Source organism: Papaver somniferum, chromosome 6 (assembly GCF_003573695.1).
Source record: "Papaver somniferum cultivar HN1 chromosome 6, ASM357369v1, whole genome shotgun sequence".
Taxonomy (NCBI): Eukaryota; Viridiplantae; Streptophyta; class Magnoliopsida; order Ranunculales; family Papaveraceae; genus Papaver; species Papaver somniferum.
This window is the reverse complement of record NC_039363.1, coordinates 105,659,590-105,673,164: the sequence shown is the minus strand read 5'-3', so window position 1 is coordinate 105,673,164 and position 13,575 is coordinate 105,659,590. Positions and strand designations below refer to the sequence as shown.

The following is a 13,575-nucleotide window of genomic DNA, read 5'->3' as shown; positions in this document are numbered from 1 at the left end:
CTTTAAGTGTAGAGTTTTCGGTCACTTTGCTAATGAGTGTCCAAATCGAAGGAAATACACTGGCTAGTCCATGATGAGTTCCTTCTTTGCATTTTCTTGATACAAAAGTTTTTGAATTTGCTTAGGAAGATCGATAAGTAGAAGGGAAAAGAGTCTGCAAAGAAAATTAGAGTCTCTGTTACTAACCTTGATGTAGTTCTTCAAATGACGCCTTCGTGCGGTCTTCAATCTTCAAAGGTATCTTGAGTGAACTACGTGATTCTACCATGTAACCTAAACTAGTCTGAAACTGACTTTCTAAATAAAAACATCTAAATTTAATAACAAATTTGACATACAACCTCAATTATGGCCAAACCCATTATACATAAGATTTTTTTTTTACTCCACATGTAAAATTCATTTCTCAAAAACAAATAAATTGCATGTTGCCAAAATTCTTCATAATTGAGAATTTTCCATTTGATCCAAAATTTGACATCCTAAACCAAAATCCAGCATTGCGCCTCCCACTTTATCCAGTAACTCGATATTTTTTTTGGTGTCCCTAAAGTTACTTAGTGATCCAAAATTTGTTTGTAGCCATAAATTTAGCTTCCAAAATTTTGTCATGTGATGAAAAGTAACAATGTGTCTCCCTATATTTGACTTGGCATCCAACATGACCCAATATGTGTCTCATGACTCACAATATGCATCTTAACAATATACTTGTCACTGTTACCCAAAAATGAGAACGGATCCGTTGACAGTCTTGTTTTTTACAAGATCTTCCAATGTATCTTAACTGTCTAAACCATTCACATCGACGTTTCAGATTTTATAAACTTTAGGATTCATTTGATGGGTACCCGGGACCCGGACAGAATTTTCAACCATTTTTTTATATTTTTATATTTTTTTTCGTTAAAATTTCATTCTTCCATAGGTGCCTGACTCTTTGACTTATTCTTTTCCTCTCCACGGAAACCTATCCAGTTATTCGTCTCTTTCGCTCCTGTTTCAGAAATATGAACATGGAAAAGAAATAATTGGTGTTCGAAACTCTACTTTCTTTCTAAATCTCGATCATCAAAGGTGTTGCTGAGATTAATATTGGGTTATTTTTCCCTCTTATTCTCTAGGGTTTTTCCCCTCTTCTCATCTTCTTGTACTAGCTGAAATTTCAATTTGAACATTTTTCGCATGAACACTATTTTAATGAGTCGAGCTATTAGTGTTTCCCCTCTGGTGTTTCATTCACTTAATGCTGGTGGTTACTTTATAGAGAATGGAAAAATTACAAGGCATGAACTCGTCATAAGAGACTTTTTTGGAAACCCAATTATTGTCTATTCTTAGTTTACTAAAAAACCCATTTGCCCGCTGTATCATCAGAATAATGGTGTTCTAGAAGATTATTGCCTGTTAACAGTAAGAGTATGGAATTATAACACCAAGAGATTTATCAATTATATAAATTCAAAGCATACATAGCGTACGTAAAGAAAAAACTTAGCAAAAAAATGTCAAAATAACGAAATAAGAAGCAAAATAATAATAATAAGTGCTTAAATCCATACTTACCATAATCGTAGATTCATCAATTAACTAGTAAACTTCACGCAGTACCACTACCACTGTTAGCACTAACAACAACTAACTGATCAGCTTTTTTTTGTTTGCAAGTACGAGAGTCGTGGCCTTCGAACTTGCAGTACTTGCAAGTTCTGGGTCTTTTTCTTGTCTGGGACAGTTCTATACCACTCTGCAAGCGTGAATCTTCTGCAACATTTGTTTTTCCCTTTTCAGGATTCCTACCTTTCATCTGGGAGATGCGTGGATCACCCAAGATCATCTTAGCAGCGGTAGTAACATTCGAAACATCGTCAGGTACGTCTACAGCGGTGGTGCATGCCTGATCAATAGTTATGTCTTCACCATGTTCTTTTTCAAGTTCAACATTGTCTATATCTCTAGCCTTCTCAAATGCTTGGTTAAGAAAATCTATTGCCATCTCGTACGCTTTTTTTGATTTACCCAAAAACATGTACGCTAGCTCAGATGATCGTCGGCAATAATGACTGATCCGCATGGCTTCAATTCCAACCTTATCATCTTTTATTTCCAAGCGATCAGAACCTAAAACCGCACACTTGTTAGCATTTTTTGTCCATCTTTCCATTATAAAATGAGGTGGAATCTCTGTCTCATAAAGGCGAGATACTAAAATATGATGAAAATGTCTGCATGGTATCCCCTTGAATTCAAAATTTTGGCAACCACATGTACCACTTTTGGTTAACTCATTAATCTTTAATGGAAATTCTTCCACTATATCATTGTCTACTTTCCAGAATACTTTATAAGAGTGCTCATAACCATTGACCTCAATTATTGTTGATCGATACTTCAAAGACGCATTAAACTCGGCATGAACTTTGTTAAAAATAACGCGAGTAAAAACCTTAGATGCATGCCTTACCAATAAATCTTGTGAGGCAAATATAAGCTTCATGTGGATAGACTTGTAGTCTTCTTCCCTTTCTCTAACATACATTCTTTCCAGTGACTGATCACAACTTTCGACGAATTTTCGTAGAGATGTCCTGGAATTCACATAGTGATCAAAAAATGAATTAATACTTTCACTTCTCTGTGTTGTATTCATCCCTGCAAAAAAAGTACTTCTATTATAAGTTGGAATCCATTTTTCACGGATATCGTATAGGTCTTTAAGCCATTCATGCTCTGTCAAATTAAACTCTATTAGCATGGAGTTCCATTGATTTTCAAAATCCTCAATTGTATATGTAAACCGAGTAACCGCTTTAACTGTTCGCTTAAACTTCGATTTCTTAAAGAATACGTGACTTAGCTTCTCTCCAAACTTCTTCTTAATATGCCACAAACAAAAACGATGACGGGTATTAGGGAGTACCGTAGCAATCGCAATTGTCATGGCTTGATCCTGATCAGTAAGTATTGAAATTGGAGGAGTACCTCCCATTGCTTCAAGCCACGTCTTAAACAACCATGTAAAAGTCTCTTTTGTCTCATCTCCAATTAATGCAAATCCAAATGTGATAGACTGGTGATGATGGTTCGTACCTGTAAAAGGAGCAAAGGGCATACTATATTTGTTGGTCCTATATGTTGTATCGAACGTTACAACATCTCCAAAACGACTATATGCCATCCGCGAACGTGCATCGACCCAAAATTTTTTTGCTGCCCTCCCTATTTCATCAACTTGTATTGCATAATAGAAACTGGGGTTCTCAATTATTCTTTTTCTGAAGTAGTCATGCAAGGCTTCTGCATCCCCAACATCTAATAAAGATTTCCTAACCGTCCTCAAATGATTGTAAACATCCCTAGGAGTGAATGTAGTATTTTCACTATGCCCGAATAATGATGCAACCTTACCAACTGGGAGCCTATTTTTGTTAAATGCCTCAGCCAAGCTTTTAGCTTCACTCGGCATATACTTGTTTGACCTCATGAGAACTCTCTTTTTAGGAGAGACCATAACATGATTGTGTTCATCCACAAATGCATTTATATACCATATCTTACGTTTTACATCCAAATCTATACGCATCATAGCTTTACAATCTGTTCTCATGGTTGAAGTGTTCTTTTTCCTCTTACCAATCTCATGTTCGACTTCATCATCATCAAAAATATTTGAATCATCATAATTAGAATCTTTACCGTAGACACCTTCACAACCACAAACAAATATAACTCTACTTATACCTCCCCTATGCGCACTGGCATATGATGATCTCTTACGTGTAGAAAATCCCTTGCTTCTCCCATATTCTTTGTAGAATAAATCAGCTGTTTCAATAGAAGAAAATTCCAAACCAACTGCTGGTTTGAGATCTTTGGATGACGTATTATTACAATCAATTTCATTATTTTCAATAGTAGTTCCCATTCCTCTGTTGAGTAAACAAAGAATACTGTAATTAGTACAATCGAAAAACAAAGAAATCAAAGTTCTAATTTTATATTATAGGATGACAAATCATAAAGCTACATATGATAAGAGATCTGTAATACATAATCACGTAAGAGTTCTCATGATTCAGTGAGTTGAAAAGATTTGCATACAATAAGCTAGAAACAACAATTTCCACTATGATAATGAAACATCTAGCGTTGATTTAATAAATCCCCACAAAAAAATCACGTTTTGTATAGAATCCACTAAAATCCTAGGCTAAATATTTACTGAATCAAACCCTAAAGAAGAAAAGAGAATTATTAATATCGTAGGGAAAGAAGAGGGAAAGACGGGGAACACACGTGAATAGAAAACAAAATCACCGAAAAATCTTAGAAAATAAAATAAAAAATTAGCCGGAATTTAATCGGGTCGTTAATATCCATCAACTAGTTTATTTAATCTATGAAATCTCTATCGTTCATGTATTGGAACTGGACAGCTGAGATACACTGTTAGATATTGTAAAAAATGAGCCTGTCAATAGATCCTCCCTCCCCAAAAATTGCTTCAAGGCATATCCTTGATCCAAAATTTGCTCAACCATAATAAAAAATTGTTCTGAGAAATTCTTTTTGATCCAGAATTTGCTCAGTGAACCACGATATATTCGGAGAACCATATTTTACTTTGTGAGCCAAGTTTTTCCCTGCTACCCAAAATCCTCGTCGTGACCGAATACCTATGATATGGAAAAATATTAGTTTGGGTAACCACAAATTTTCCCAAGGTTTTAAGTAGGGGTGAGCATGGGCCGGTATGGACCGGTTTCATTTCATCCATATCCAATCCATTGCACTACGGATTTGAAATTTGGCATCCACGTACAATCCATATTCAACGGATTAGCATCCGATGGATACACGGATGGACGGATTGGATGCGGATAATCCAATGGATTTGTTTTAGTTAAAATTTATAGTAAAGAAAATAAAGCTAGCACAAATGATTCCTTATAAAATCTACATATCCTATATATGTATACAAATATAAAAATGTCATGTACAACACCCTAAGCAAACATCTTAAAAATTTCTAAATGATCCATAACATTTTCTAGAACTATATAAATGCCCTTGATTTAACGGATATGGATGTCCAACGGATTTTCAAGGTTGCATCCGGGCCCGATCCGTTATCTGTTGGATTTCAAAAATTCCATCCGCATCCAATTCATTAACGAACGGTCCGGACATCCATCCACAAATAAACGGTTGGTCCCGATTAAATCCGCCGATTAGGAGCCAAATGCTCACCCCTAGTTTTAAGTTTGCATCGTCTCCCAAAATTTACGTAGTAACATACAATTTGTTTATTTTGCCCAACATGTAACTCAGTGGCCCATAACTTGCCCATATAATTTGGAATTTACTTCCCAATCTAAAAAATAACAGCAACCCAAAATCAACCTCATAACCCAAAATTTATCCCGTAGCCAAAAATCTTACATGTGAATCTGTGACCCAAATTTCTTGCATGGTCCGAAAATCCGCAATTGTAACGGCGGAATTTTCCGGAGGCTCCAGTGCCCAAAAATTCATAAGTCAACCAAAATGTAAGCACCTGCAATTAATCCTTGCATACCACCTTGAAAACTCAACTCTCTGGCATACATCCGTTCAGTCTAACAGGTTTGATCTGCGATGGAATCCATGCTGCATGCCATGCCCCATATTAATCATGGCAGTGTAGGCAAATAAGGTGCAGAGGCTTGTATTGTTTCTAAAAATGCAAAAGCAAGAGATAAATATTCCACTTCATTCGTGAAGAAAAAACAACAATAAACAAGATCTTATCATTCTTTTTTTATGTGATTTTCATCAAATTTTTCCTTAATACCAAACAGCCAAATTTGTCTCATTCAAAGTCCATCTCCAAATTATCTTCGACCCTAACGGGAAAGTAATCAATGCCTCCTCCTCACTGATGGGTCAGTTGATCATTTCTTGTATACCCTCTTCTATAATTCATCTTATCTTCCCAAACTAGATGAATCACTGATATTTCTTTGCAGAATTAAATGTCAGCTTCAATTATTCTTCATTCAAAGACCAAAATGGCAAACTGAAAGGGAAACAATAAGCACAGCAAGAAACACGAGGGGGTAGTTAGAACCAAGAACAACACCAAACTTGTTTCAAAAAAATTTTGGGCTTTCTTTGTTCCTCTGCCCATATTTCAGGAAGATAGAAATACCCAACTCATCCTCATCATCCTTTTTCTCCCTCTCTCAAATGGGTTCATTTTGGTCTTCTCTTCTTCACCTTCTTTTTCTTCTCTTCCTTGTCCTTGTCTCTTCATCTTCTTCTTCAGCTGATAACAATGATCTCTTTGAAATATGGTGCAAACAAAATGGAAAGATCTATTCTTCTCCAGAAGAAAAACTCCAAAGATTTCAAGTGTTTGAAAAAAATCTTGCATTTGTCAACGAACATAACAATATGGAAAATTCCACTTACACCCTTGCTTTGAACTCTTTTGCTGATTTAACCAACCATGAATTCAAAGCTTCAAGATTGGGTCTGTCTGCTTCTAATGGAGTTCCAAGGAACTATTCATCATTTCTTGGAGCAGGGACTGTTGGTGATATTCCAGCTTCTCTTGATTGGAGAGAGAAGGGAGCAGTTACACCTGTGAAAGATCAGGGTAGTTGTGGTATGTTCTTAGATTCTGTTTGTCTTAATTTGTTTTAATTTCTTAGCTGTTGAGATTTCGTTGCTTTATTTGATCTTAATTTATGGATACCCAAATGAGAAGTTCCTGTTTTTGCCCATCTAAGACTTGAATTTATTGCCAAGTGACAAAGTTTAGAAAAAACAAATCTTAATTCTTATGCTTTGTTTGAGACTGAAAAAAATGACATGCATTAAACTTTCATAGAGTTCTAGATTCAAGAAATTATTTCTTGCTTAGCTTCCAGCAATTGCCTTAGTATCGCAACTGTAGCTTTTTCTTTGTGCTCTGAACACTCGATGTGCTACTTGAAAACCATATTAGGAACAACCTAATTGCACCTATTTGAGTAGTTAGTGGATTTTTATGGACCTAATGAAAGGTAATTCGGACACAAGTGATAAACTTATTGAGTTTATTATCTTGACCAAGCCAATACTCTGTCTTTAGATTTTGTGTCTTAGTAGCAGCACCAATTCCTCCACCTGCTGACTCCCTGTTTAAGTTTAATTAAGTTTATTGAGATAACTTGGAGTATTCTGAATATTGTCACAACACTTCTATATTCATCAAACACGAGCTGCGGCTAAAATGGAAAATCTGTGCTAATCTCATGAGATATCTATTGAACTTTGTTGCATGCTTTATCCGAGTCTATCACCATGCTAATTTATTAAGTTTCAGTTTATGTGCATAACACATGCAAATTTCTTAGAAAATTTCTCCGTAGAAGGTAATCGTTGCTGTTATGTGTTCCTCTCCAGGTGCTTGTTGGTCTTTCTCAGCTACTGGTGCAATGGAAGGCATAAACCAGATAGTCACAGGATCTCTTGTTAGTCTATCTGAACAAGAGCTAGTTGATTGCGACAAGTCTTACAATAGTGGGTGCAATGGTGGACTTATGGATTATGCATATAAATGGGTTGTGAAGAATGGAGGGATTGACACCGAGGGAGATTATCCATATCAAATGGGAGACAAAACCTGCAATAAAAACAAGGTATGAAGTAGCTCTTCCAAGCTATCTTGTTGTATTTCTTTTACGCTAATTTTTTGATGGATTTATGCTTTTACAGTTAGAAAGGCGTGTGGTAACTATTGATGGTTATACTGATGTACCAGCAAACGAGAATGAATTACTCAAGGCTGTTGTAACTCAACCCGTGAGTGTGGGTATATGTGGTAGTGATTCGGCATTCCAACTATACTCCAAGGTGAGTGCACTTCAGAAACATTTTATGTGGATACATCAGACTTATAATGCGAAGAGGAAGTACAGCCCCTTTTCAAGGCTTAAAACATTTGTTGCTCATTCAGGGGATCTTCAGTGGACCATGTTCAACGTCTTTGGACCATGCTGTGCTGATCGTTGGGTATGGGTCTGAAAATGGGGTTGATTACTGGATTGTGAAAAATTCATGGGGAACAAGTTGGGGAATTAACGGGTACATGCACATGATACGTAATGGTCCGAGTAAAGAAGGTGTATGTGGGATAAACAAGCTAGCTTCATACCCAACTAAGACAAGTGCAAATCCACCAACGCCTCCTAAACCTCCGGGTCCAACTAAATGCAGTCTTTTCACCAAGTGTGCAGCAGGGGAAACCTGCTGTTGTGGCCACACTTTTCTGGGAGTATGCCTTTCATGGAAATGTTGCCCACTGGATGGTGCTGTGTGCTGCAAGGACGGCAAGCACTGTTGCCCGCAAGATTATCCAATCTGTAAAACAGAAACAAACCAATGCTTCAAGGTTTGTATTGCATATCCAATTAAACTAACTCTGCTTCATAAGTGTTTATATGCATCGTCTTTGTTGTCTAACTACAAAGAGATGAGACAAGTTGTTTAAACCACTTCACTAAGGGTTTGTTGTTTTGTTTACAGGCAACACAAGGTACTGGGAATTCAACGTTTACGAAAGCCCTTGAAAAGAGAAGTTCTTCAGGAAATTTTGGAGATTGGAGTGCCTTTTTAGAGGCATGGAATTTCTAATATCTCATACTTACACTAGTAGCCTAAGCTGGTTGAGTTAACTTCTGCTGTACTAGTAATGTACTGTATTACATTGCACCTGGCTTCGCCAAGGTTGGGACCTGTTATTTATTTAGTCCCAAATGCTTATATGATTGTAGTTTTCAGACAGTTTCCATGTTCATATTTATATACGAACAAATAAGCAGTGTCATGAATGTGTGAATAAGTACACGAAATGCTTCTCTTAAATAAATCGGATCTATGGGGTTATAAATGGTTATGTAAAGTCGTGGGTTACAAACAATAAAGCCAAATTTGTTTCCCATTTATTAAATTACTTCTCGCATTTCAGGATCAAGATAGCTACTGGTCTTCTTGCTTCATTTTTCTCGTCTGTGTATCAGTTGCTTATTGAATTTCGACAGGATTACTTGTTTATGGCCTTGGTCCTCGCTCGTAAATTCAGAAATATTCCCCTAAAACAACAAAAACACAAAGGATCAACGAGTTATAGCTCATATCCTTAACAAAAATGAAACATACAGAAACTTTAAAGGAATAAAAGAACTGAGGAACACCAGGAACAGATTACCAGCAACATGCGACAAAGCTGTGAAAGATAACACGGGAATTGTAGTGGTAGATATTGGTGATTTACCCATCCAACAATCGGCCAAAACTGTTCATCCAAAAATTTAAACAATTCACAGCCATTTTAACATATGTTTATATGCTTCACAATCCCAAACTTGGTTGTACAAGGAAGATTCTTAAATTACCATCCAAGATGTCAATTGCAAGGCCGGATAATCCTTCCTGACTTTTGTCTTAACCTGTGACAACGGTCTTCCTGCACAGCCACAAAGCACCATGTTACTTCTTTATTACAGCAAAAAATAATTTCTTATGGTTCTCCATTCTAATTGAGATTTAATCATAAATTAGACAACTAATAAAGACTTACCCTCAAACGACATATCCATAGTAAAACAGGAAAAGAAGAGTATTCCAAGGAGAAGAAGTCAACTGTTCAAACAGAACCTGGAAAGAACATATGCAGGTGAGTTAGAAGAATACCTAGTAGCATAAAGATACTAGTCAGTACAAAATAAACACCAAGTGTTCATGATGTGGATCAATTTCACCCTCGACTTCGAGAGATATGTCTTCAGCAACAATCCTGTGCTAAAACCTAAGCTACTAGCTAAATGTTCGAACAATGTCATCTTTCAATGTTTTGGAGCCTTCTACATGCACAAAAATGCTTGTTGGGTATTAAACTTGTCTAGCCATGTGTCTTGGCCTCAGTGACTAAATGTAAAAAGAAGAAGTCACAAACAACAAGACGCAGCAGGAAGAAAGTGATCCAATACAGGGTGAATTATAGACAGTCTAAACCTGACCAAACAGAGTTGAAAAGGATGAGGGTGAAGTTGTGGCGTTTGAAGAATTTTAGTGATGAGTCTCACCTAGGTTCAAAATATGTCAATTGGACAAATGAAATGCTACAAGGGTAAGTAAAGTACCTTCTTGGCTACTGTTTTATTGTCCTTTCCCTTGAAAATCTTTTCCATTAGTTTATGCCAGTAGTGCCCAAACGGACCTCCATACGCAAAACCAAAAAGCTGCAAGCAGATTATGTAAGTCTACAACAAAACTATTTTACGCATATCGCATAAACTTGCATACGCAAACTGGCATGCACACTATTATAAGGTAGCATGAAACACACACTTTAATATGCCAAGTTTAACAAGGTCTGGCTTGACATACCTGATTCTATACTTTCTATTGGGCGTCATTTGAAGCAAGCAAGGTTTAACATCATTTATTTCGATTCCAGTATTCCAAGAAACCAAGATAATCGTCTAACACAAGATATATTAAAATGCTAAATTCAAAACCAAACACTAATTCTGAACCATGAGAGTTCAGCTGATCCTCAGAACTTTCTATGTTTCAGGCCTTATGTTCCCCTCCTCAATTTCATCATATTTTAGTCCAACTGGTATGCCTTTCAGATACTCATTCATTGGCAGTCTTGTCCGTGATTGTAATGTCAAGAAGCATCCAAACACACTCATACATATCATTTATCTAGTGATGAAAGAAACAAATATTTAAACTGCATCTTTGAACTCATACACTTAACCACATAGAAATTACAGATTAAGGCTGCTGAAATTGGTTATCTGGTGGACAGAGAGCAATTGTAAACAGTATGATATATTGAAATTAAGAATCAACAGAGCTAATATGCAAATTCAAGATAACAACATCAGATCAGAAGCAAGAGAGCAAATATGCAAATTCAACAACTTAAATTCGAACCCCACTTTCAGTTTTGGACAGCAAAAACAAGAAAGAAAATCAATAGTTGGAAGAGAAAAGAAGAAGAGAAGTTACCACTTTAAAAAGAAGGCGTTTCAGTTGAAGTTTCTGTATACCAGAGAGTTTCTGAGCTGCAGAATCACTTATTCCTGCCAAGACACCTGCTGTAATAGCCTGTGAGCAAAATCCACAAAAACCCACTTTTCAACATCAGAAACCGAGATCAAATAAAACCCATTTTCAATCAAACAAGCTTAATTATAATTCTTACAAAACATTGAAGAAAAAGATCAGATAATCAAAAGGGAGAAGAAACGAAACCTTGGTTCTGAGAGGATGTTGTTTACTGCTGCCATCCTCTCTTTGCTAATTCCCCATAATAATTTTTAATTTTCCCTTTTCTGTTAAACAAAATTCGGTCAATCAGGGAAAACAGTGAATCCTGCAAACTACTCAAATATTCTCCCTTGTACATAAGCACATACCATCACCAACCATCTATTAAATGCAAAAAGTAAGAGCAACCACAGTCATGAGACGGACCAAACACCAAAAGCCAGACTAAAAGCCAAAAAAAATTGGTATTCTGGGTGTTCAAGCGCAATGGGGACGACCAGAATTTGGTGAAGCGTAACTTATACGAACGCTTGATGCGAGACGGAACTTATACTCACGTTTCTTGACCGAGCGTCTTTATAATATGCGTCTGAGTGAAACGGAGTTATTACGTGCGCCTGATTGAGGCGCAGGTATAATTCACGCCGAACATGGGACGGGGATGGAAAGTGCGTCTACTGGGACGGAGATGTTATGTGCGTCTGATACATACGGAGATAGAAAGTGCGTCTCCGTCGGGCGGACATAAAAGGTGCGTCTGGGTAGGGCGGAGATGAAAGGTGCGTCTGGGTCGGGCGTATACGTGAAGTCCGTCTGAGTGGGGCGTTTATGGAAAGTCCGTCTGAGTGGGCACAAAACTGACGCTCATATTACGTGCGCTCATAATGAGGATGTGGATGATTGAAATATACAAGATCCGGTACCTAAGAAGAAATTCAAGAGAATATGTAATTTCCATTAGCTATCATGGAGCCAATTAGAAAATAAAGATTCACAGCTGACAAGTTGTCAGCAAAGAAATTTGTTTAATTAAGAAGCTAAAAACAGGATGAATTAATCTGTATAAGCTTTTAAATATCTTACATGGGTTGGCATTAACAAGCATCGCAGCACCTCCAAAATCACAGCTAGTAGGTACTGGATTCTTCTGATAGTAACTGTTGAGTAACAAACGCTCATATTACGTGCGCTCAAAACAGACGTACATTAAAATTACGTCTCACACAGGCGTACTGGATTCTTTTGGTCCGTCTCATGACTGTGGTTGCTCTAGTTCAGGCGTAGATGCAATGGCAGAACCAGTCAAGTTTGTAACAGAACACTAGTAGCACCCCCAGAAACGTAAATCGCTTTACACCCACGGTTTGTACTAGCAATCAAACAACCTTCAATAGTAGCCATTGGTACTGAATATTCTCTCCCATCAAGTAACAACGGACCAGCAATACCAACAGACGTTAATAATACGTCCGTCTCCCGCATACGGTCATAATACATGCGCCCGGACCAGGCGCTTTTAGTAACTGCGTCCAAACCAGGCGTTTTTAATAACTGCGTCTGCTATGGGGCGTAGGTTTTATCTACGTATGGCCCGGCGGTGTTTATAATGACGCCTAACTCAAACGCTCTATATACATCCGCCCCATTATCATACGTTATTTATACGTACGCCCGATGTGGAGCGTCCACTATACTTCCGTCTGAAATCATACGCCCACTATACTTCCGTCCCACTATTAATCATTTTAGTCTGGGTTGGCGACCACATTTGGTCGCAAACCCTAATTAACTGGACTAAATATGGTTTTAGTCAGTACCACTGCGGCTGAATTTGGGACCAAATTTGGGTATAGTCCCCAAATTTGGTCATGACTGTGGTTGCTCTAAGTATCTTTTCAGGATCACAGTTTTTGTTTTCTTTATTAAATTAAATGAAGAGAATTACTGATATTTAAACACATAATAGATTCGGATGACTTTAACCGTCTACTGTTAGGTGCCGTTCCCAAATCGGCTGGAAAAGGTTTGAACGCCAGCGTTTGCAGGAATGACGCGCGTAACTACAACAGACGCGCGCTCGTTCTTTGGACTCGATGTTCAAATCAATAAATCTGTTGATTTGAACATTCATTTTCCATGTTTGTTCATCCCACAGTAAAAGTAAAATGAACAAACTCTGCGTTTGTTCATTCCATAGGAATTGCTCTTAGTTTTATTCACCTGGATTTTAGCGAGTCTTCAGCAGTAGTGTAGTACCCTTGATCTAGGACCGTTAGCTGCATCCCATAGTTTTATTTATAGCGTTCCACTGACGTCAATCCGCTGTAGTTTAGGTGGTTACGGGTTCAAGATTTTCCCTTGCTCTCACGAGGAAAGAATCGGGTACAATCCTCCCGTTATCTAATGTGAATCTGTGAATGGTTGCCATGCAACACCCTTATATGTTCTAACTTCATTCTTGTTAGTCGGCCACGAGCAACTTTC

The 13,575-nt window shown here is 37.4% G+C and overlaps 2 protein-coding genes and 1 pseudogene across 2 annotated transcripts; 1 reads left to right on the top strand and 2 right to left on the bottom strand.

Annotated features, from left to right (window-relative positions):
* Positions 1 to 1,600: 1,600 nt before the first annotated feature.
* Positions 1,601 to 3,925, bottom strand: LOC113291250 (protein FAR1-RELATED SEQUENCE 5-like). The gene has a single exon (XM_026540805.1). The coding sequence runs from the start codon at positions 3,923 to 3,925 to the stop codon at positions 1,601 to 1,603; it is 2,325 nt and encodes a 774-aa protein (XP_026396590.1).
* A 1,603-nt stretch (positions 3,926 to 5,528) lies between these two features.
* On the top strand, positions 5,529 to 8,968 carry LOC113288728 (low-temperature-induced cysteine proteinase-like). The gene is made up of 5 exons (XM_026537851.1): positions 5,529 to 6,649; positions 7,432 to 7,667; positions 7,744 to 7,881; positions 7,985 to 8,419; positions 8,554 to 8,968. Exons 1-5 carry the CDS (start codon positions 6,229 to 6,231, stop codon positions 8,659 to 8,661), a joined length of 1,338 nt encoding a protein of 445 aa, XP_026393636.1. The 5' UTR covers positions 5,529 to 6,228; the 3' UTR covers positions 8,662 to 8,968.
* On the bottom strand, positions 8,871 to 12,588 carry LOC113291249 (annotated as a pseudogene).
* Positions 12,589 to 13,575: the final 987 nt, after the last annotated feature.

What these genes read in the sequence shown, in the direction of transcription:
- LOC113288728 (XM_026537851.1), top strand. Translation starts at nt 6,229, where the DNA reads ATGGGTTCATTTTGGTCTTCTCTTCTTCACCTTCTTTTTCTTCTCTTC. An exon ending in GAAAGATCAGGGTAGTTGTG is followed by an intron (nt 6,650 to 7,431) that starts GTATGTTCTTAG and finishes GTTCCTCTCCAG; the next exon opens with GTGCTTGTTGGTCTTTCTCA. An exon ending in AAACCTGCAATAAAAACAAG is followed by an intron (nt 7,668 to 7,743) that starts GTATGAAGTAGC and finishes ATGCTTTTACAG; the next exon opens with TTAGAAAGGCGTGTGGTAAC.
- LOC113291250 (XM_026540805.1), bottom strand. Translation starts at nt 3,925, where the DNA reads ATGGGAACTACTATTGAAAATAATGAAATTGATTGTAATAATACGTCA.